Source organism: Protobothrops mucrosquamatus, unplaced genomic scaffold (genome assembly GCF_001527695.2).
Source record: "Protobothrops mucrosquamatus isolate PMUCROS unplaced genomic scaffold, P.Mucros_1.0 scaffold95, whole genome shotgun sequence".
In the NCBI taxonomy this organism is placed as follows: Eukaryota; Metazoa; Chordata; class Lepidosauria; order Squamata; family Viperidae; genus Protobothrops; species Protobothrops mucrosquamatus.
Window position 1 is genome coordinate 403,507 of NW_015386470.1, and position 13,786 is coordinate 417,292.

The 13,786-nt window shown below is 37.0% G+C and overlaps 1 protein-coding gene across 1 annotated transcript in view; it reads left to right on the plus strand.

Annotated features, from left to right (window-relative positions):
* SPATA6 (spermatogenesis associated 6) overlaps positions 1–13,786 on the plus strand; it is a 39,510-nt gene that overhangs the window by 12,552 nt on the left and 13,172 nt on the right. The window contains exons 7-10 of the mRNA XM_015812545.1: positions 836–1,111; positions 3,886–3,964; positions 7,090–7,130; positions 8,778–8,959. Of these exons, the coding sequence (XP_015668031.1) occupies positions 836–1,111; positions 3,886–3,964; positions 7,090–7,130; positions 8,778–8,959 (578 nt within the window). The remainder of the gene's footprint in view (positions 1–835; positions 1,112–3,885; positions 3,965–7,089; positions 7,131–8,777; positions 8,960–13,786) is intronic.

Here is a 13,786-nt window from a genome sequence, read left to right on the forward strand (position 1 = left end):
CCCCCAGGGGGAGGGCCTTCTCTGTGGGAGCTCCCACCCTGTGGAACGAACTCCCCCCAGAGATCCGGATTATTCCGGATCTCCCCTCCTTCCGCCGTGCCCTCAAGACATGGCTTTTCCATCAAGCGGGATTGGCCTAGGGGGGGATTTTATAGGGATTTTAAAGGGATTTTATAATATTAAACTTAATACAGGTTATCTAATATATATTTTAATTTGGCTTTTAGAGATATCTATTGTATTGTACTGTTTTTATTTACCTGTAAGCCGCCCTGAGTCCCTCGGGAGAAGGGCGGGGTATAAATGGGATTAAATAAATAAATAAATAAATAAATACTATTTATTTTTCAACTAGCTGAGGTAGATTTGCTATTCTTTCAGACCATGGAAAATGGTTCTTTTCAGCTATAGGGTAGCTGAGGCAGTAAATAGTGTTAGATAGTAGGGAAACATAGGGCTAAAGAAAGAAAAACTGGCTTTCTTTCATTTAGAAGCTAAGATAATAACTTATTAAACTGGTTGAAGTTTTATGGAAACTGCCTAGTTTCCAAGAACTCATCATCAGGCCATATGGTTAGAAAAAAGGACATTCTAATAAAATTATTACCTCTTAGGTTTTTGTTTTTTTTCCTTTTTCTCCCCTCTCACTTTTTTTAAAATAAATTGAGAAGGATTGTTTGAGGTTTCAACATACGGTAAGCAAAATATGTGATCTCAGAATTATTCATTAATTAGGGAGATATCAAGCAAGATAATTATTGGTTATGATATGTTCAGTGGTGAGACCAAATACTTTGAAGCTTTTTAGTCTTAATAATTTCTTCCTTTAATTCAGGATAATTTAGATGGACTGTTTCATTCATCTACAGAAGGAATGCGACAGATCAAATCTTCAAAGAAGAACACAGCTTCACCTGAGAGAAATAGGCCCTGTTTAGCAACAAAGAGTTATGAGCAACCCACAGTAGCATCTCTTTCTCGATCTCCTTCTCCTTATACAAAGAGACGTATGTGTGAGCTTCTGCAAATCAGACAACGCCTGGCTCACTTAGACCTAGGGCCATTTGATTTCAGGAAAGAAACAGACAGACCTCCATTTGTAATTCGTCGTGTATGTATCCTCTTAACGGTAACAGTTTAAGCATAGATCTAATCTTTCTCTTCCAGTTATTTTAGAAAACTTTTACTTAATTTTACTCTTTTGTGACAACTAGTTCTTTCCTGGTCTAGAGGAAAGATTAAGTAGCATTCAAGTTATTTACCTGATCTCAAAAAATTAAGCAGGATCAGATTTGGTTATAGTTCTTGAATGGGAGATCATCAGAAATTCTAGGGGTTTAGGCTAGAGTGAGATATTAGAAAAACATCTTGAAAGAAAGCAATGGCAAGCCATTTCTTTATTGTCAATCAAATTGAATAGAGGTGAGATTCCTAGAGTTCTGGTGGAATAAGAAAGACAAATAAGTATGTAGGGACATGAGTAAGAGTTCAAATCCAAACCTGGGTCATTATAGTAAGTTTGAAGCTCTCAGTTCTCTGTTGGAAATCCAGGCTGAAGAATTGGCTGCTGGGTCATCTAGCACCTTAAGGCATTTAATCCCATCTTGAAAGAAGTAGACTTGTGCCCGTCCCCAAGAAGCTGTTGCTCAACCTAGCTATTGTGGCTCCAATCTTTCCTTTTTAGGGAAGGTTGTTGAATAGGTGATTGAGATATAGCTTCAGGTAATCTTGAATTAAATAAATTACTTGGATCCCGATCCATCAGGATTCTGGTTTAAATATGAAATAAAAATTGCATCAGCTGCCATGTTAAGTGATCTTTGGCAGGTTCAGTATAAGGAAAGTACAATCCTACTGAAGATGCTGAACATCTCAGCAACTTTCAATAACCTTATCCATGGTATCCTTCTGCATAGGTTATAGTAGATGGGGGAGCACTATGTTGCAGTGCTTCTTTTGTGGCAATGGGGACGTAGAGATTGAGTCTCAAGGCCTTTTGTTTTGGTACTGTTATGTGCAATGCCTGAGGAGTCAAACCTTCTCAGTTACAGCCATTTTCTAAAGGATAGTTTACGTTCAAAGATCAAACTAGTCCCACTGCTGAGTTTTAGGAAAACTAAAAACAGGGCTTTTCAAGAAATTCCCTAGAAAAGGATCTCATGTGAATTAGGAACACCACCTTTTGACATGCCTGAATGTTTATTCTTTCTTTGTGACCATAATTTTCTTTGTAATTTTACTTGATAGTGTTAGACAACTTTTTGTCACACTATTTTATTTTAATCTTCTTATTGAAAGTAAGAAATATTTGCCAATCAAGAGTTTTTCTGGATTGGAATAGCATATAAATTCCAATATATAAGTCTACTACTCAGGCTATTGTATGCTGCAATACTTGAAGCTTCCCAGTGGCTTTCTAGACCAGTCACACATAGAACAAATTGCAATAGTTCAGCTGCAATGTGACACAGGCCTGAGTGATTGTGCACAAAAGGGTAGGCTGCAGCTAATGTGCCAGATGTGGATATATAAAGGTTCTCTAGATCAGGAATGGTAAGTCCAGGAGGGACCCCCACATTACAGACCAGCTCTGCCTGAGAAGGCATAGTTCTACCCATGCTTTACGTTATACAGATAGTTCTCACTTACTGACCATTTGTTCAGTGACAGTTCAAACGTATGATTCTGCAAAAAATAACTTTGCAGACCATTTAAGACTTCACAGTATTCCTCAATCATGTCACCGCGATTACAGTCAATACATATACAGTTGTCCTGTGCCGACCTGTGTTTTTCTCCCCCCACCCCTTTGAGATTGATTGGAGAGAAAGAAATTGCAAGAAAATAAGCTCTTTGGTGTTCTACACATTGAAAGCAGTGTGATTGTGTTGGCAGTCTGTGAAGCCACAGTTTGCTATGCAGACAACTTACTCTGTTGAAATCTTTTCCTCTTCAATCTTTCTGCTCTGCGGCGGGGGGAGGGAGTAGGAAAAAAACCCCAAACTATTTCTGTAGATAATCTCTCTTTTGCCTAACCCTTTCTCACCGCCAGTGCAATACTATTGTTCTTGACGTGTAGAAGAACAAACAGCTTATTCTTTTGAAGTCTCTTTCTCTCCATTTTCTGTACTCTGCAATGAGTGTGAGGGGGGAAGTAAGCAATTTCTGTAGGCAGTCTCTCCTTTGCTTGATACTCCCCGCCACCATATTTACAGAGTACTGTAAATTATTTGCACAGTGCACTCATGGCTCCCAGCATTACGTTGCAGCATAATTGCATTGCTTTTGATGTATACAAAACAGTAAGCAGACACTTGAGCATTACAAAGTATGGGCGAATGTATGGTTTCATAAAGGTTTGAAACTGATAGCCTTGTATCTTTCCACCTGGAAAGCAGAGTTGCGGTCATGTGATTTTTTTTCTTTCACATGTATTTATCAAATTTATATACTGCCCATCTCATTATCTAAGTGACTCTGGGCAGTTTACAATAAAATCCATAAAACTATATAAAAACACAAAAACAAAATTAAAAAGCCATAGGGAGCATCCTTAAGCTACCAACTACCCTAAGATTGCAAACCAATCTTGGTTTCCTTTGCCAGCTGGCAGAACCAGGTCTTGATGCTTTTCTGGAAGGTCAGAAGAATGTGGCCAGCCTCCCCTCTGGGGGCAAGGGGTTCCATAGGGCGGGGGCAATGGCAGAGATTGTTCTCTTCTTAGTCCCTGCCAGCTGAAATTCTTTAACTGACTGGGCCCTTAACATACCCTCCCTTCCTGATACTTAGTGGCAGCTTTGCTTAGTGGCACAATTGCCAGTCCCAATTAGGATCATTAAAGAATACTACCTATATTAAGACGTTTTAATAATTACTTCATTTTAGGTTGAAGAGTTGACTCCCTCACCTCAGGTTCATACTTGGTGTCGTCCTAAGGATAATAACAAGGAAGGAGCAGCCTATGGCAAGTATTATTAGTGTACAAAAGATGTGGCAGTTTAGGTTTAAAACCTATTTTAGTGGCCTTAATTATGTTTTTGCTTTGTCTAGTTCATTGACATTTCTGGTTCAGGAGAAAAGTATCTGATTTCTTACATTTTCACTGACATAACATGTTTCAAAAAATACTGCAATTCTAAGTGCTCTTAAAGCTGCTAGTGCAATTCTATTTAATTGGCAGCAATTTCTTTGTAGAAATTTTTAAAAGTCATTACATTCAATTTCTTACTGTGGGAATTTTGTGACTTGGGTCACACAATTGATATAAAAAACAAAGTTCTGTTGTCTTACAAAACAAACTTACATTACTTTTAGGAAGTATATTACATCTTGTTTCCCATTTATATCTCTTGGATTATGTGTTCTGTTGTTTCCAGTCATTCCTGTTATCTGTTCAAGGAAAACTATATTTTTGCATAGTGTTTTCTTATAGCATCTGCCTCTTCTTTGACCTATTTTACAGTTAAATTATTATGTGTCCTAGAAGTATTTTTGTTTGTTTGTTTCTGTTGGTATTGGGATGCATTGTTTTTAGCAATCAATTAATGTATGATTTTAATTGAACAAACCTTCAGTAGTCTGAGAAGAGAGGATGCTATCATTATAGATATCCTTGGAATAAAAAATAATTCGTCTAAATAACTGTTCTGTTTGACAGTAAAGCCTTTTCACATTATCTACATCCTGTTTATAGCATTTTATACTCTGATGTATACTAAATCTTTTCCATTTTAGCTGATATCCCAGAATCCCCCCCTTATATATGGAGATGTGAAAGCTGTTTGGCATTTCTTTCCATGTTGCAGTGGTATGAGAGGGAGGAGTACATGTCACAGGTTTTTTTTTCATAATCACAAAAGAGCTAAAGTGTAAATCACATATTTTCAGTAATATCTAATAGAAGAAGAAAAAAGGTCTGCAGTGTTTCCCATGCCATACAATATTAAAATGAAAAGAAGCACTGAATTTCTTTAAATAATTTGATTTTTGTTCATATATGTTATAATATAAAATTGATTGTCTCATTTTATAAAGTAAGATCGAAATAGTTGTTTTGCCAATTGTGCTGTGTTCAATAATGTTACCACAAAGAAATACATTTAAATAAAAGCTTTGTTGTTATATTTTAAAACACTTATTATGGGTGCATTCTACTTCTGTAGGAGCTGTTATTTTGCTTAAGAGTTGGATGGGTGGATGGATGGATACAAAGATAATCAAGCTACCTCTGATTATTAGAACTAGATCTGAATTGCTTTCATGCTGATCCTTAGCTTCTGAATTGATATATCTTATGGGACTGACCCTCCTATGTTGCTACCTCCTTCGGAGGAACTGGTGATTGGAAATGATGTAATTCAAGATTAACAGTTCCTGAATGGCCTGCAACTAGACATTGCTTTGGAAATCAGGAAGTGAGAGAAGGGCAGGACTTTGATGCCTCAAGAGATCTTGCATGCAGAAAAGTGGTAATAGAAAGGTTAACAAGGAAAAAGACATTTAGCTAAAAAAAATTGGAACAGAAGGAAAGTAGATGACTTATCAATCTTTCCTCCAGTCAGGGAAGAGAGCTGCTGACCACTATATAGGAAAGCATTTTATTCAAAAAGGGGAAAAAAATCCAATTCTTGTAGATGGGCCTTCTAAAGAAGCAAAACTCAGAAGCAGAATATTGAAAAGGAAAACTGAATATCAAAATGCACATTCATACTTCCTATAACAGGATACATGCTAGGATCTTAGTTGTACAATTGTCTTCTGATGATCAAAATATGTCTCTATAAGACAGCAATTAACGCTAGGTGGAATAAAATTGTACCTAACAACTATCCCAAAGGTCGTTGTTTTCAGTGATAGAATACATTTGTGGTTATTTATTAAGGGTATGGCATACAATGTCAGGGAAACCTACAAATGCTAGACACAATGCAGTCCTGACAGCCTAAATTGCCAGTTTATTTTGTTCGGTACTTGTCTGCCTATTCTTAGTACACCCCGGGGGGGGGGGCAAGGTAGCTTATATCAGCTGACTCGCGGTGCTCAGGTTGCTGGCTCTTCTGAACTCCTGTTGGTCTCACCTCACCTTGCCTCATGTTGCATTGCCTCACTTCCGGCCAGGCCCAGGCTTCTGCTCTCTGCACATATGAATGCAGCTAGGTTTTTCCCACCGACGTGGTACCCAATTATCTACTTGCAATATTGCATGTTTTCAAACTGCTGGGTGGCCATGAACCAGGGAATGAGCAGCGGGAGCTTAAGCAGTTTCGCAGAGCTGGCCTCGAACCGCTGGAGTGCAAACCATTTCTGGCCAGCATTTCCAACGTCATTAAGTCGCTGTGCCACCGTGTCCGCACATTCAAACCTAGAATGCTGCCTTATTTGAATCCTGACCATTTCAGAGCTGTATTCTTCTTGATCAGATTTCCTGCCTGGCAATATGCAAGAAATCTATGCAGGCGCTGAAGAAGAACTAGGAATAGGAATTGCAATTGGCAAGCAAAAATATATTGTTCTTCTTTCTGGATTCATTTGGCTCCTCCTCCTACTGAAACTGAGTACAACCCTTGCCTATTCCAAGTTCCTCTTCAGTTGTCATACCTGGGTCCCATATACATCAAAACAGAATTTTGGGCAGCCTCCTCTCGGATGTTGGAGTGGGAAAGCATGTTCAGATGATTATAGCTTAGTGGGATGGGAAGAAGTCTCTGAAATCTCCTGAGTTTTCAGGTGCATTGTGATGGTAGCTTGTTTTAAGAGTAGACATCAAAAAAAGAAAAATATGGGTTTTATTGAGAAAACTATTTCAGAAATAATGACTTGGAGCCAGAGGCTCTTGTATTAGTTTGAATAATGATGTCACAAATGTAAATTATCTCACTATCTAAATACTAGTTTATGTGCTTTATTACAATTAAGACTGTAGTATTCAAGCAAGCCAGTGTTCTCAGTTTAAAGGTTTAAATGATTGTACTTTTTAAAAATACTTTGTGTATTTTTTGAAAAATGACTTTATATCTAAATATTCTACTACTAATATCTTATCATTGTAAATAAAAATTCTTTAATTTTACTATTTTTTTTCTTTTTAAGATCCTAGTCTGCTTGGCAGTTACAGACCCAAAAATACTAAAGTAAGTACAGAAACAGAATACTTCATTAACTGTAATTGATTTAATCTCTTATAATCCTTTGATTTTCTGCACAATATTGTCATTGTCACCTGCTTTATCAGTGAGTATATGTTTGAGTTAAGATATGAAAAATTCACAAACTTAAAGGACATTTTTTATTTCTTGATTGAACATCTGAAACACTCAAACCTATCAAAATAGTAGAATGAAAGGATTGGAACTTGGAAATCATAGCCAAATCCCTATCTAGTTGAGGAATCCTTTACTGTATCATTCCCAGCAGGTGAACTCAAGCCTTTGTTTAAACACAACTACTATCTTCTGAAATAATCCATTATTGAGCAGCTTCATATCTTTAGGAATATTTTCCTTATGCCCAACTGAAATCTACTTCATTATAATTAAAACCCATTGTTTATTTCATGTCACCTTGAGAGAAACATATCTAGAGCTTCCAACCATAACTCATAAGAATTATTCCAGGCTCTTTATGATCTTGGCACTCTCTATATGCAGGAGTATGCAGGGCCATTCTAGAAACACAGTTCCTCAAACTAGACAAAAGATTCTAGGTGTGGTCAGACCAATGCAGATCTTTATACATACTACTGCCCAATATAGTCCTCCCCATACTTGGTGTTTTTGATTTGTTCTGCTCAAATGTAGGATATTGCATTTGCCCTTGTTGAAATTCATCTTGATAGTCTTTGCCCACTTATTTCCCTATTGCCTAAAACAGTGATGGTGAACCTATGGCACGCGTGCCAGAGGCGGCACTCAGAGCCCTCTCTGTGGGCACACCTGCCACTGCCGCCTGCTCACGCAGGTCCATTAGGCCACTGCCGGCGCCTGGAGCGGCAGCCCCACCCAGCACAAAGGAGGTGAAGCAGCTGGCTAGCAAGCTCAAGTAGAGGTTGTAAAGCACGCCCCTATGCGCTTGCTGGCCTCTGTGTGTGGGGGCTGATGGTGTCAGGCAGCAGCTGCCCCTGCCTCGCCTTGCCCCGCAGCAATGGCACCCCCGCCCTACCTCCTGCCTCACCCCGCAGGATGAGCCTCCTGTCCTCCGCCCCACCCACCAGAGACCCCCTGGATTTCCCCCAATACTGCCCAGCCCCCATAGGCATCTCCCCATGAGCAACATGAAGATGGCCATGCCCACCCCGGCCACGCCCATTCAGTCTACCGTGAACATCATAGCCATGCCCACCCAGTGGGCCACACTCCTCACCCCCTGAGGGCACCACAATGCTGATGCAGCCCTGACACTTTGTGATAAATAATTGAGTTTTGGGTTGCGGTTTGGGCACTCGGTCTCTAAAAGGTTCGCCATCACTGGCCTAAAACAAAGAAATATATCCAACTTTTTGTATAAAACAATTAAATTTAACACCCCTCACATAAATACCAGAAATTTGAAATTTGTAGTAGAAATGTTAAATTACATGATTTGACAGAAAAAATAGCATTGGCGTTGGAAAGAATTGAATTTCTTATGTTTCATTTCTGCCTCCGCAATCATCCTAATATATTATGAAATGTATTTGTTACATTGTTAACAATAAACTATCAGATTTAACTAAGACATTAACTGTATCTTCTACAAAGATCATTTGGAGGGTTTTTTTGTGTGTGTGTGTTTCTAAACAGATTATTGGATCGCATCATGAGAAATACTTTGATTGTTTTCCTGACACCTATGATGAGCACTTGATCACAAAAATGAGCAGTAGGCAGGTTTATTCAGATCGTCTATTAATACATTCAGCACCTGCATCGTTGCAGAATTTTTTTTCAACTCCTGTGATAAATCGCTCATCTCTTAGAGAAAGGTAATGACACATATTTTTGGAAAATTTAAAATAGTATGCTGTCATCATGTTTATCCTGAATTTTCAGTGTTTAAGTTGGAATGTACTTTAATCGGGGTCTTACTTTTTAAGTATATTGGCCATTGTTTAAAATCTGGTATGGCAATCAGTAAAAAGTTAAGTTTGAATTATACCTAGTGTTATTCCAATACAGCAGTACATGAATCAACATTGGTATTTAATCGACATTAATTTATCAGTGAAAAGTAGATAAATTCCTTATTAGCAATATGTACTATTAGACTATGGAGCACCTGACAATAACAGGCTGTACAGGTCAGCCACTGTTATTTCCAAATGCCTTTTATTCAAATATATGATCAATCTGCCACAGTTTGATACCCTTAATATAGGAGTTCTCATATTGTGAGTTGTAGCTCCCTTGTTGCAAACAAATTTGATTGTGGACATTAATGGGGGGGGGGGCTTTGATAAACTACTTCCACTTAAGTGGACAAGCCAGCTGTCTTTCTGTATTCTTTGAATGATTATTTGGTTGTCACAGTAGCAGCCTCTATCTGGAGTCAACCTAAGGCTTCAAGATCTCTGAATTCTGCTGCTACACATTCCACTGGCAAGTCCCATCAATTGCCGCCGCCTTTTTTCCCCCCGCCTTTCCTTCTCCCCCAGTGGACCAGCAACTAAAAGCCTTGAATTCTGATGATTACAGCAACTAGGACATAAAACAGTTGAAGGAGAATTTGGGTTTTAAGGATTTTATTCTACAGTGGCAGTTCGCAATATCAGGGATGCCAAAGACAATTCATAGAAGAGAATCTTTAAATGGTGGAAATAACAGCCTTTAGATGCTATTCCATTGTTGGGAGAAAGAAGAAGGCAAGTGGTGGAAAAAGAAGGTGGCGACAGAGGAGGTGATGAGCAAAATGGAGAGCAGCACACTGGAAACTTCTTAGAAATCCAAAGTCTATCCTGGACAACACGTGCTACATAGAAAACCAAAACAATCAGCTGGAGAATAAAATAGACAATCAGGTTTTCCAAGCAGAGCTTGGAGCTTGGACATGGTATGGGCAGACCTGGTGGCTTATACACAGAGTAATCTAGTAATTTTATTTATCATTTAAATGAATAAGACAAATTCATTTATTATTTTAGGGATTATGGTACCACAAAGTTTGAGGGCCACTACCTTAAGAAGTACTGAGCTGTCCTGGTCCACATAGAATAAACTGAAATAACAGAAGCTGAAGTTTCATTTCAGTGTTATTTCAAGATTCATTTCAGTCTGTACCTTTTATCGTGTAAAATATATACTATCTCATGCAGAATGTATCCTTAGCTTGGTTTGGGACTTGCATTCCAGATTTTAACAGCACCACAGCTCTTCTTGTTACTGTGTCTCCACTTAGGGAATGTTAGAAATAGAATTTGCCTCTTAACTCAGTACCAAAATATTTTTTTTGTAAACACAAGATGCATTCATTGTATTTTAGGATGATCCAGATACCAGAAAGAATTCTGCAATCCATTCTTAATGTGCCAGTTTTTCTGTATGGTAGCAAATTATGACAGAACTGCTTTTTAACTACTCTGATATCCTGGACCTTTCACACAATGCATAGAGTACCAGCAATAATGCATAAGATCTGTATTTTTTTTTCCTTAATCCCAAATGGTTGAGAGACAAGGAAGACTGCAAATCATATATTGTCTGACATGAAACATGAGTTATTTCCAGTTTAGGAGAAATGGAAATGTCTTTGCTGATGGATGTAAACCCATTTTAAAATTAGAGTAATTCTTTATAGATGGGAGCAGGGAGACAATTCATACTTTGACTCTTTACTTCACGCTTTTTCCATTTTGTATTTCTCTGATCACTAAATTAGTATTAAAAATTAATACAGTATTATTTATTTATTTGTTTGTTTTAATGTATATAATTGTCCTTGAGTTTGGATACTTTGTGTTCTTATTTTTCTTCATTGTGAGACTTGGTATGGACAGATTGCTGGTACATGGCTACAAAGGCAGCCTGAGATTTATTTGGCTTTCAAACCCATTCTTCAACATTCCTTTCTACTCTTTGTGATCTACCAGTATCTTTTCATTGTTATTAGGTTCAGAGACTTGATAGTCATGTAATTTTCAAAGCTTTTCAGTTCTTTTTTCTTGGTTGCTTTTTGATTTTAAAAGAAGGTTGCCAAAGATTCTAAGAACTACATTGCTATAAAATCATGCTATTCTTTACTATTTATTCATGTATTTATTTATTAAATAATAAATAATAAGCGGAATAACTTACTCAGTATTAGGTAACATTACTTGATAATTGATAAATCTACCCGGCTGGCTTATAGAGTAAGAAAGATACAGCTCATCACAGTTACTCTTGATCTTTATTGTTTGTCTGTTGTGGTTCATCAGAACTTGATCTTGTCTGTTAGAAGGTAAAACAATAGATCTTTAAAGTATTTTTGGAGAAATTAATTTCTCAATATATGAATCAGAGTCTCCCACCTAATTTATATTCAAAGTACTCTAAGATATTTGTCAGAACAAACATAATGATCTTATTTGAAATCACTCTTGAATCTCCATTTATATAATACCTCAAAGCATGAAGCACATTTTCAATTCTCTATATACACATGCACACGCACACACACAGGCAATTCAAAGAAGTTAAAAAAGAGAGGAAGAAAAGGGGAGGGGAGGAAATTTTAAAGGTACAGCTAAAGATACAATCTAAAAAATGTATATTGTATAATTTTTCACATAAATGAGGTAATTCTCCAAATTGTAAGTCACCATTAAACTTTTCCTTAGAAGCAAGGACTAATATCATGCTTGCAAATAGACTTGTACTAGCTTATTAAAAAAACATATCAAATGAGTTGTTACCTGTTAGTGAAGGTAAGATGCTCAAAGAGTTTAGAAGAAAGATAGTGGGTCAATTGATTGCTGTAGAAAAGTGGTTGAAAGGTATAGAACAATTAAGCTGAAATCTTTTTTTCATTATTGTTCTCAAGTATCTTAGGTCAGAAGTCCCCAACCTTTTGGGCACCAAGGACCGGTTACTTGGAGAGAGTTTTTTCCACGGACCAGAGGGGGCATGGTTTTGTATGCTACCTGCATCCCGCAGATGGGGCTTTGCTTGTTTGTGCAGCCCGGTTGCTGGCATGCCGCGGCCCAGTACCGGTCCACGGACTAGGGTTTGGGGACCCCTGTCTTAGGTCACTTGCATTTATTTTATTGAAGTTAGCCATTCACCTTGATGTTTATTGGTATTTTCTGGATAAATAGCTGAGTGAGACTTAACTGTTCAAAATACTTAGGACTTTTCAGTATAAGTCTTGATAAGGTCGATAATTATAATTGATAATTATAAGTTGATAATTTTTGTATGTAAACTCTTGTTGTCGTAGTAAGTAACCAATTAGGTAAGAAAGATTTTAAGGAAAATACAGTCCTTTATTCTCCACCTGCTACCTTACTCACTTAAAAAAGAAAAAAATGGACAAGGCAACCTTTTCCTCTCAGTGGCAGAGAAAAACTGCAATTGGGCAAGAAAATGGCTTGTTTGTTCTCCTGCTAGAAGCATCTATAAGAAATCTTTTTTCACTTATGTTTTCACACTAAAAGGGTAATATGTAAGTCATGCCTATAAAATGAGTATTTTATACAATAAATATTTGAAACAGTCTATTTTTGTTACATAGCGTACATTTCTACATAGTATGGTATTAATTTCAGCTGTGAATTAGAGTAATTCATAGATCATTTCTCAACATATAGTTCCACTACTCAGGGTGAATTCCCATAACCCACCTGCTTTTTGTTAGCTCCTTTACAGTTAAGTCTTTTGGGTGCAGAAATGTGAGCCCTGCTGAGTTCAGTGGAACTTACAATTGTGGAACTTACAATTGTGTATAGCATTGCTGTCTTAATGCGTTAAATTCAAGCTTGTTTCGCTGTTCTCAAAAATTCATTTATTTATTTCAGTCATAGAGCAATTTCTTTTTAGCTATAGAGTAATCTCTTTTCACCAGACTCCACAATAGTTGTTTGCACTGTAGACATGCATCTGTTCCTGTACTATCGGTATATTGATTTTCCCCCCTTATGGTAGTTCGTCCTTGTATGTGGACTTTCTTTTTCTTCTCAGCACAAATCTTCTGCATTTGAAAATGATAAATACTTCATGGAAGCCATAGATGTATGGTTGAACCTGAGAGGTTCTTTTGAAAGAGGAAAGGAGTTAATAAAAAGTCACAGTGTTTTGCAGAATATATTTGTAATAATTTTGCAGTTTTTGTGCTAATAAGCAAGCAAGCAAGCATTTGTTTGAAATTCCCTGTGTTTTGTGCCTATTTACTGTATATAGTAGTACTGACTTGGGAATGAAATTCATTGAAATGAAGTGGAATTTAGATGAGTGTAGACAAACATAAAACTGTGATCTATAATTCCTAATTTTGTATTTACAGATATGGAAGAGTTAAGTTTAGGAACATACGTTTTCTTGATTTTTTTCCATTTTTGGTGCATTTTTTTTAAACCATTCCTACAAAAAAGAACAATGTTTTAGTTACAGTACAGTTATCAGATACAATAGTTCATAATTTATTTATTTATTTATTTTATTTATTTATTATTTTAATTTATATACCGCCCTTCTCCCATAGGACTCAGGGCGGTTCACAGCATATTAAAACAAATAATATACCCAAAATACAAAAAATACACAATACAAAAATACAAAAGAATAAACCCTGATAAAAGCCGAATTAAAACCAAATATTCCCAGCTGTGTTTCCGATTAAA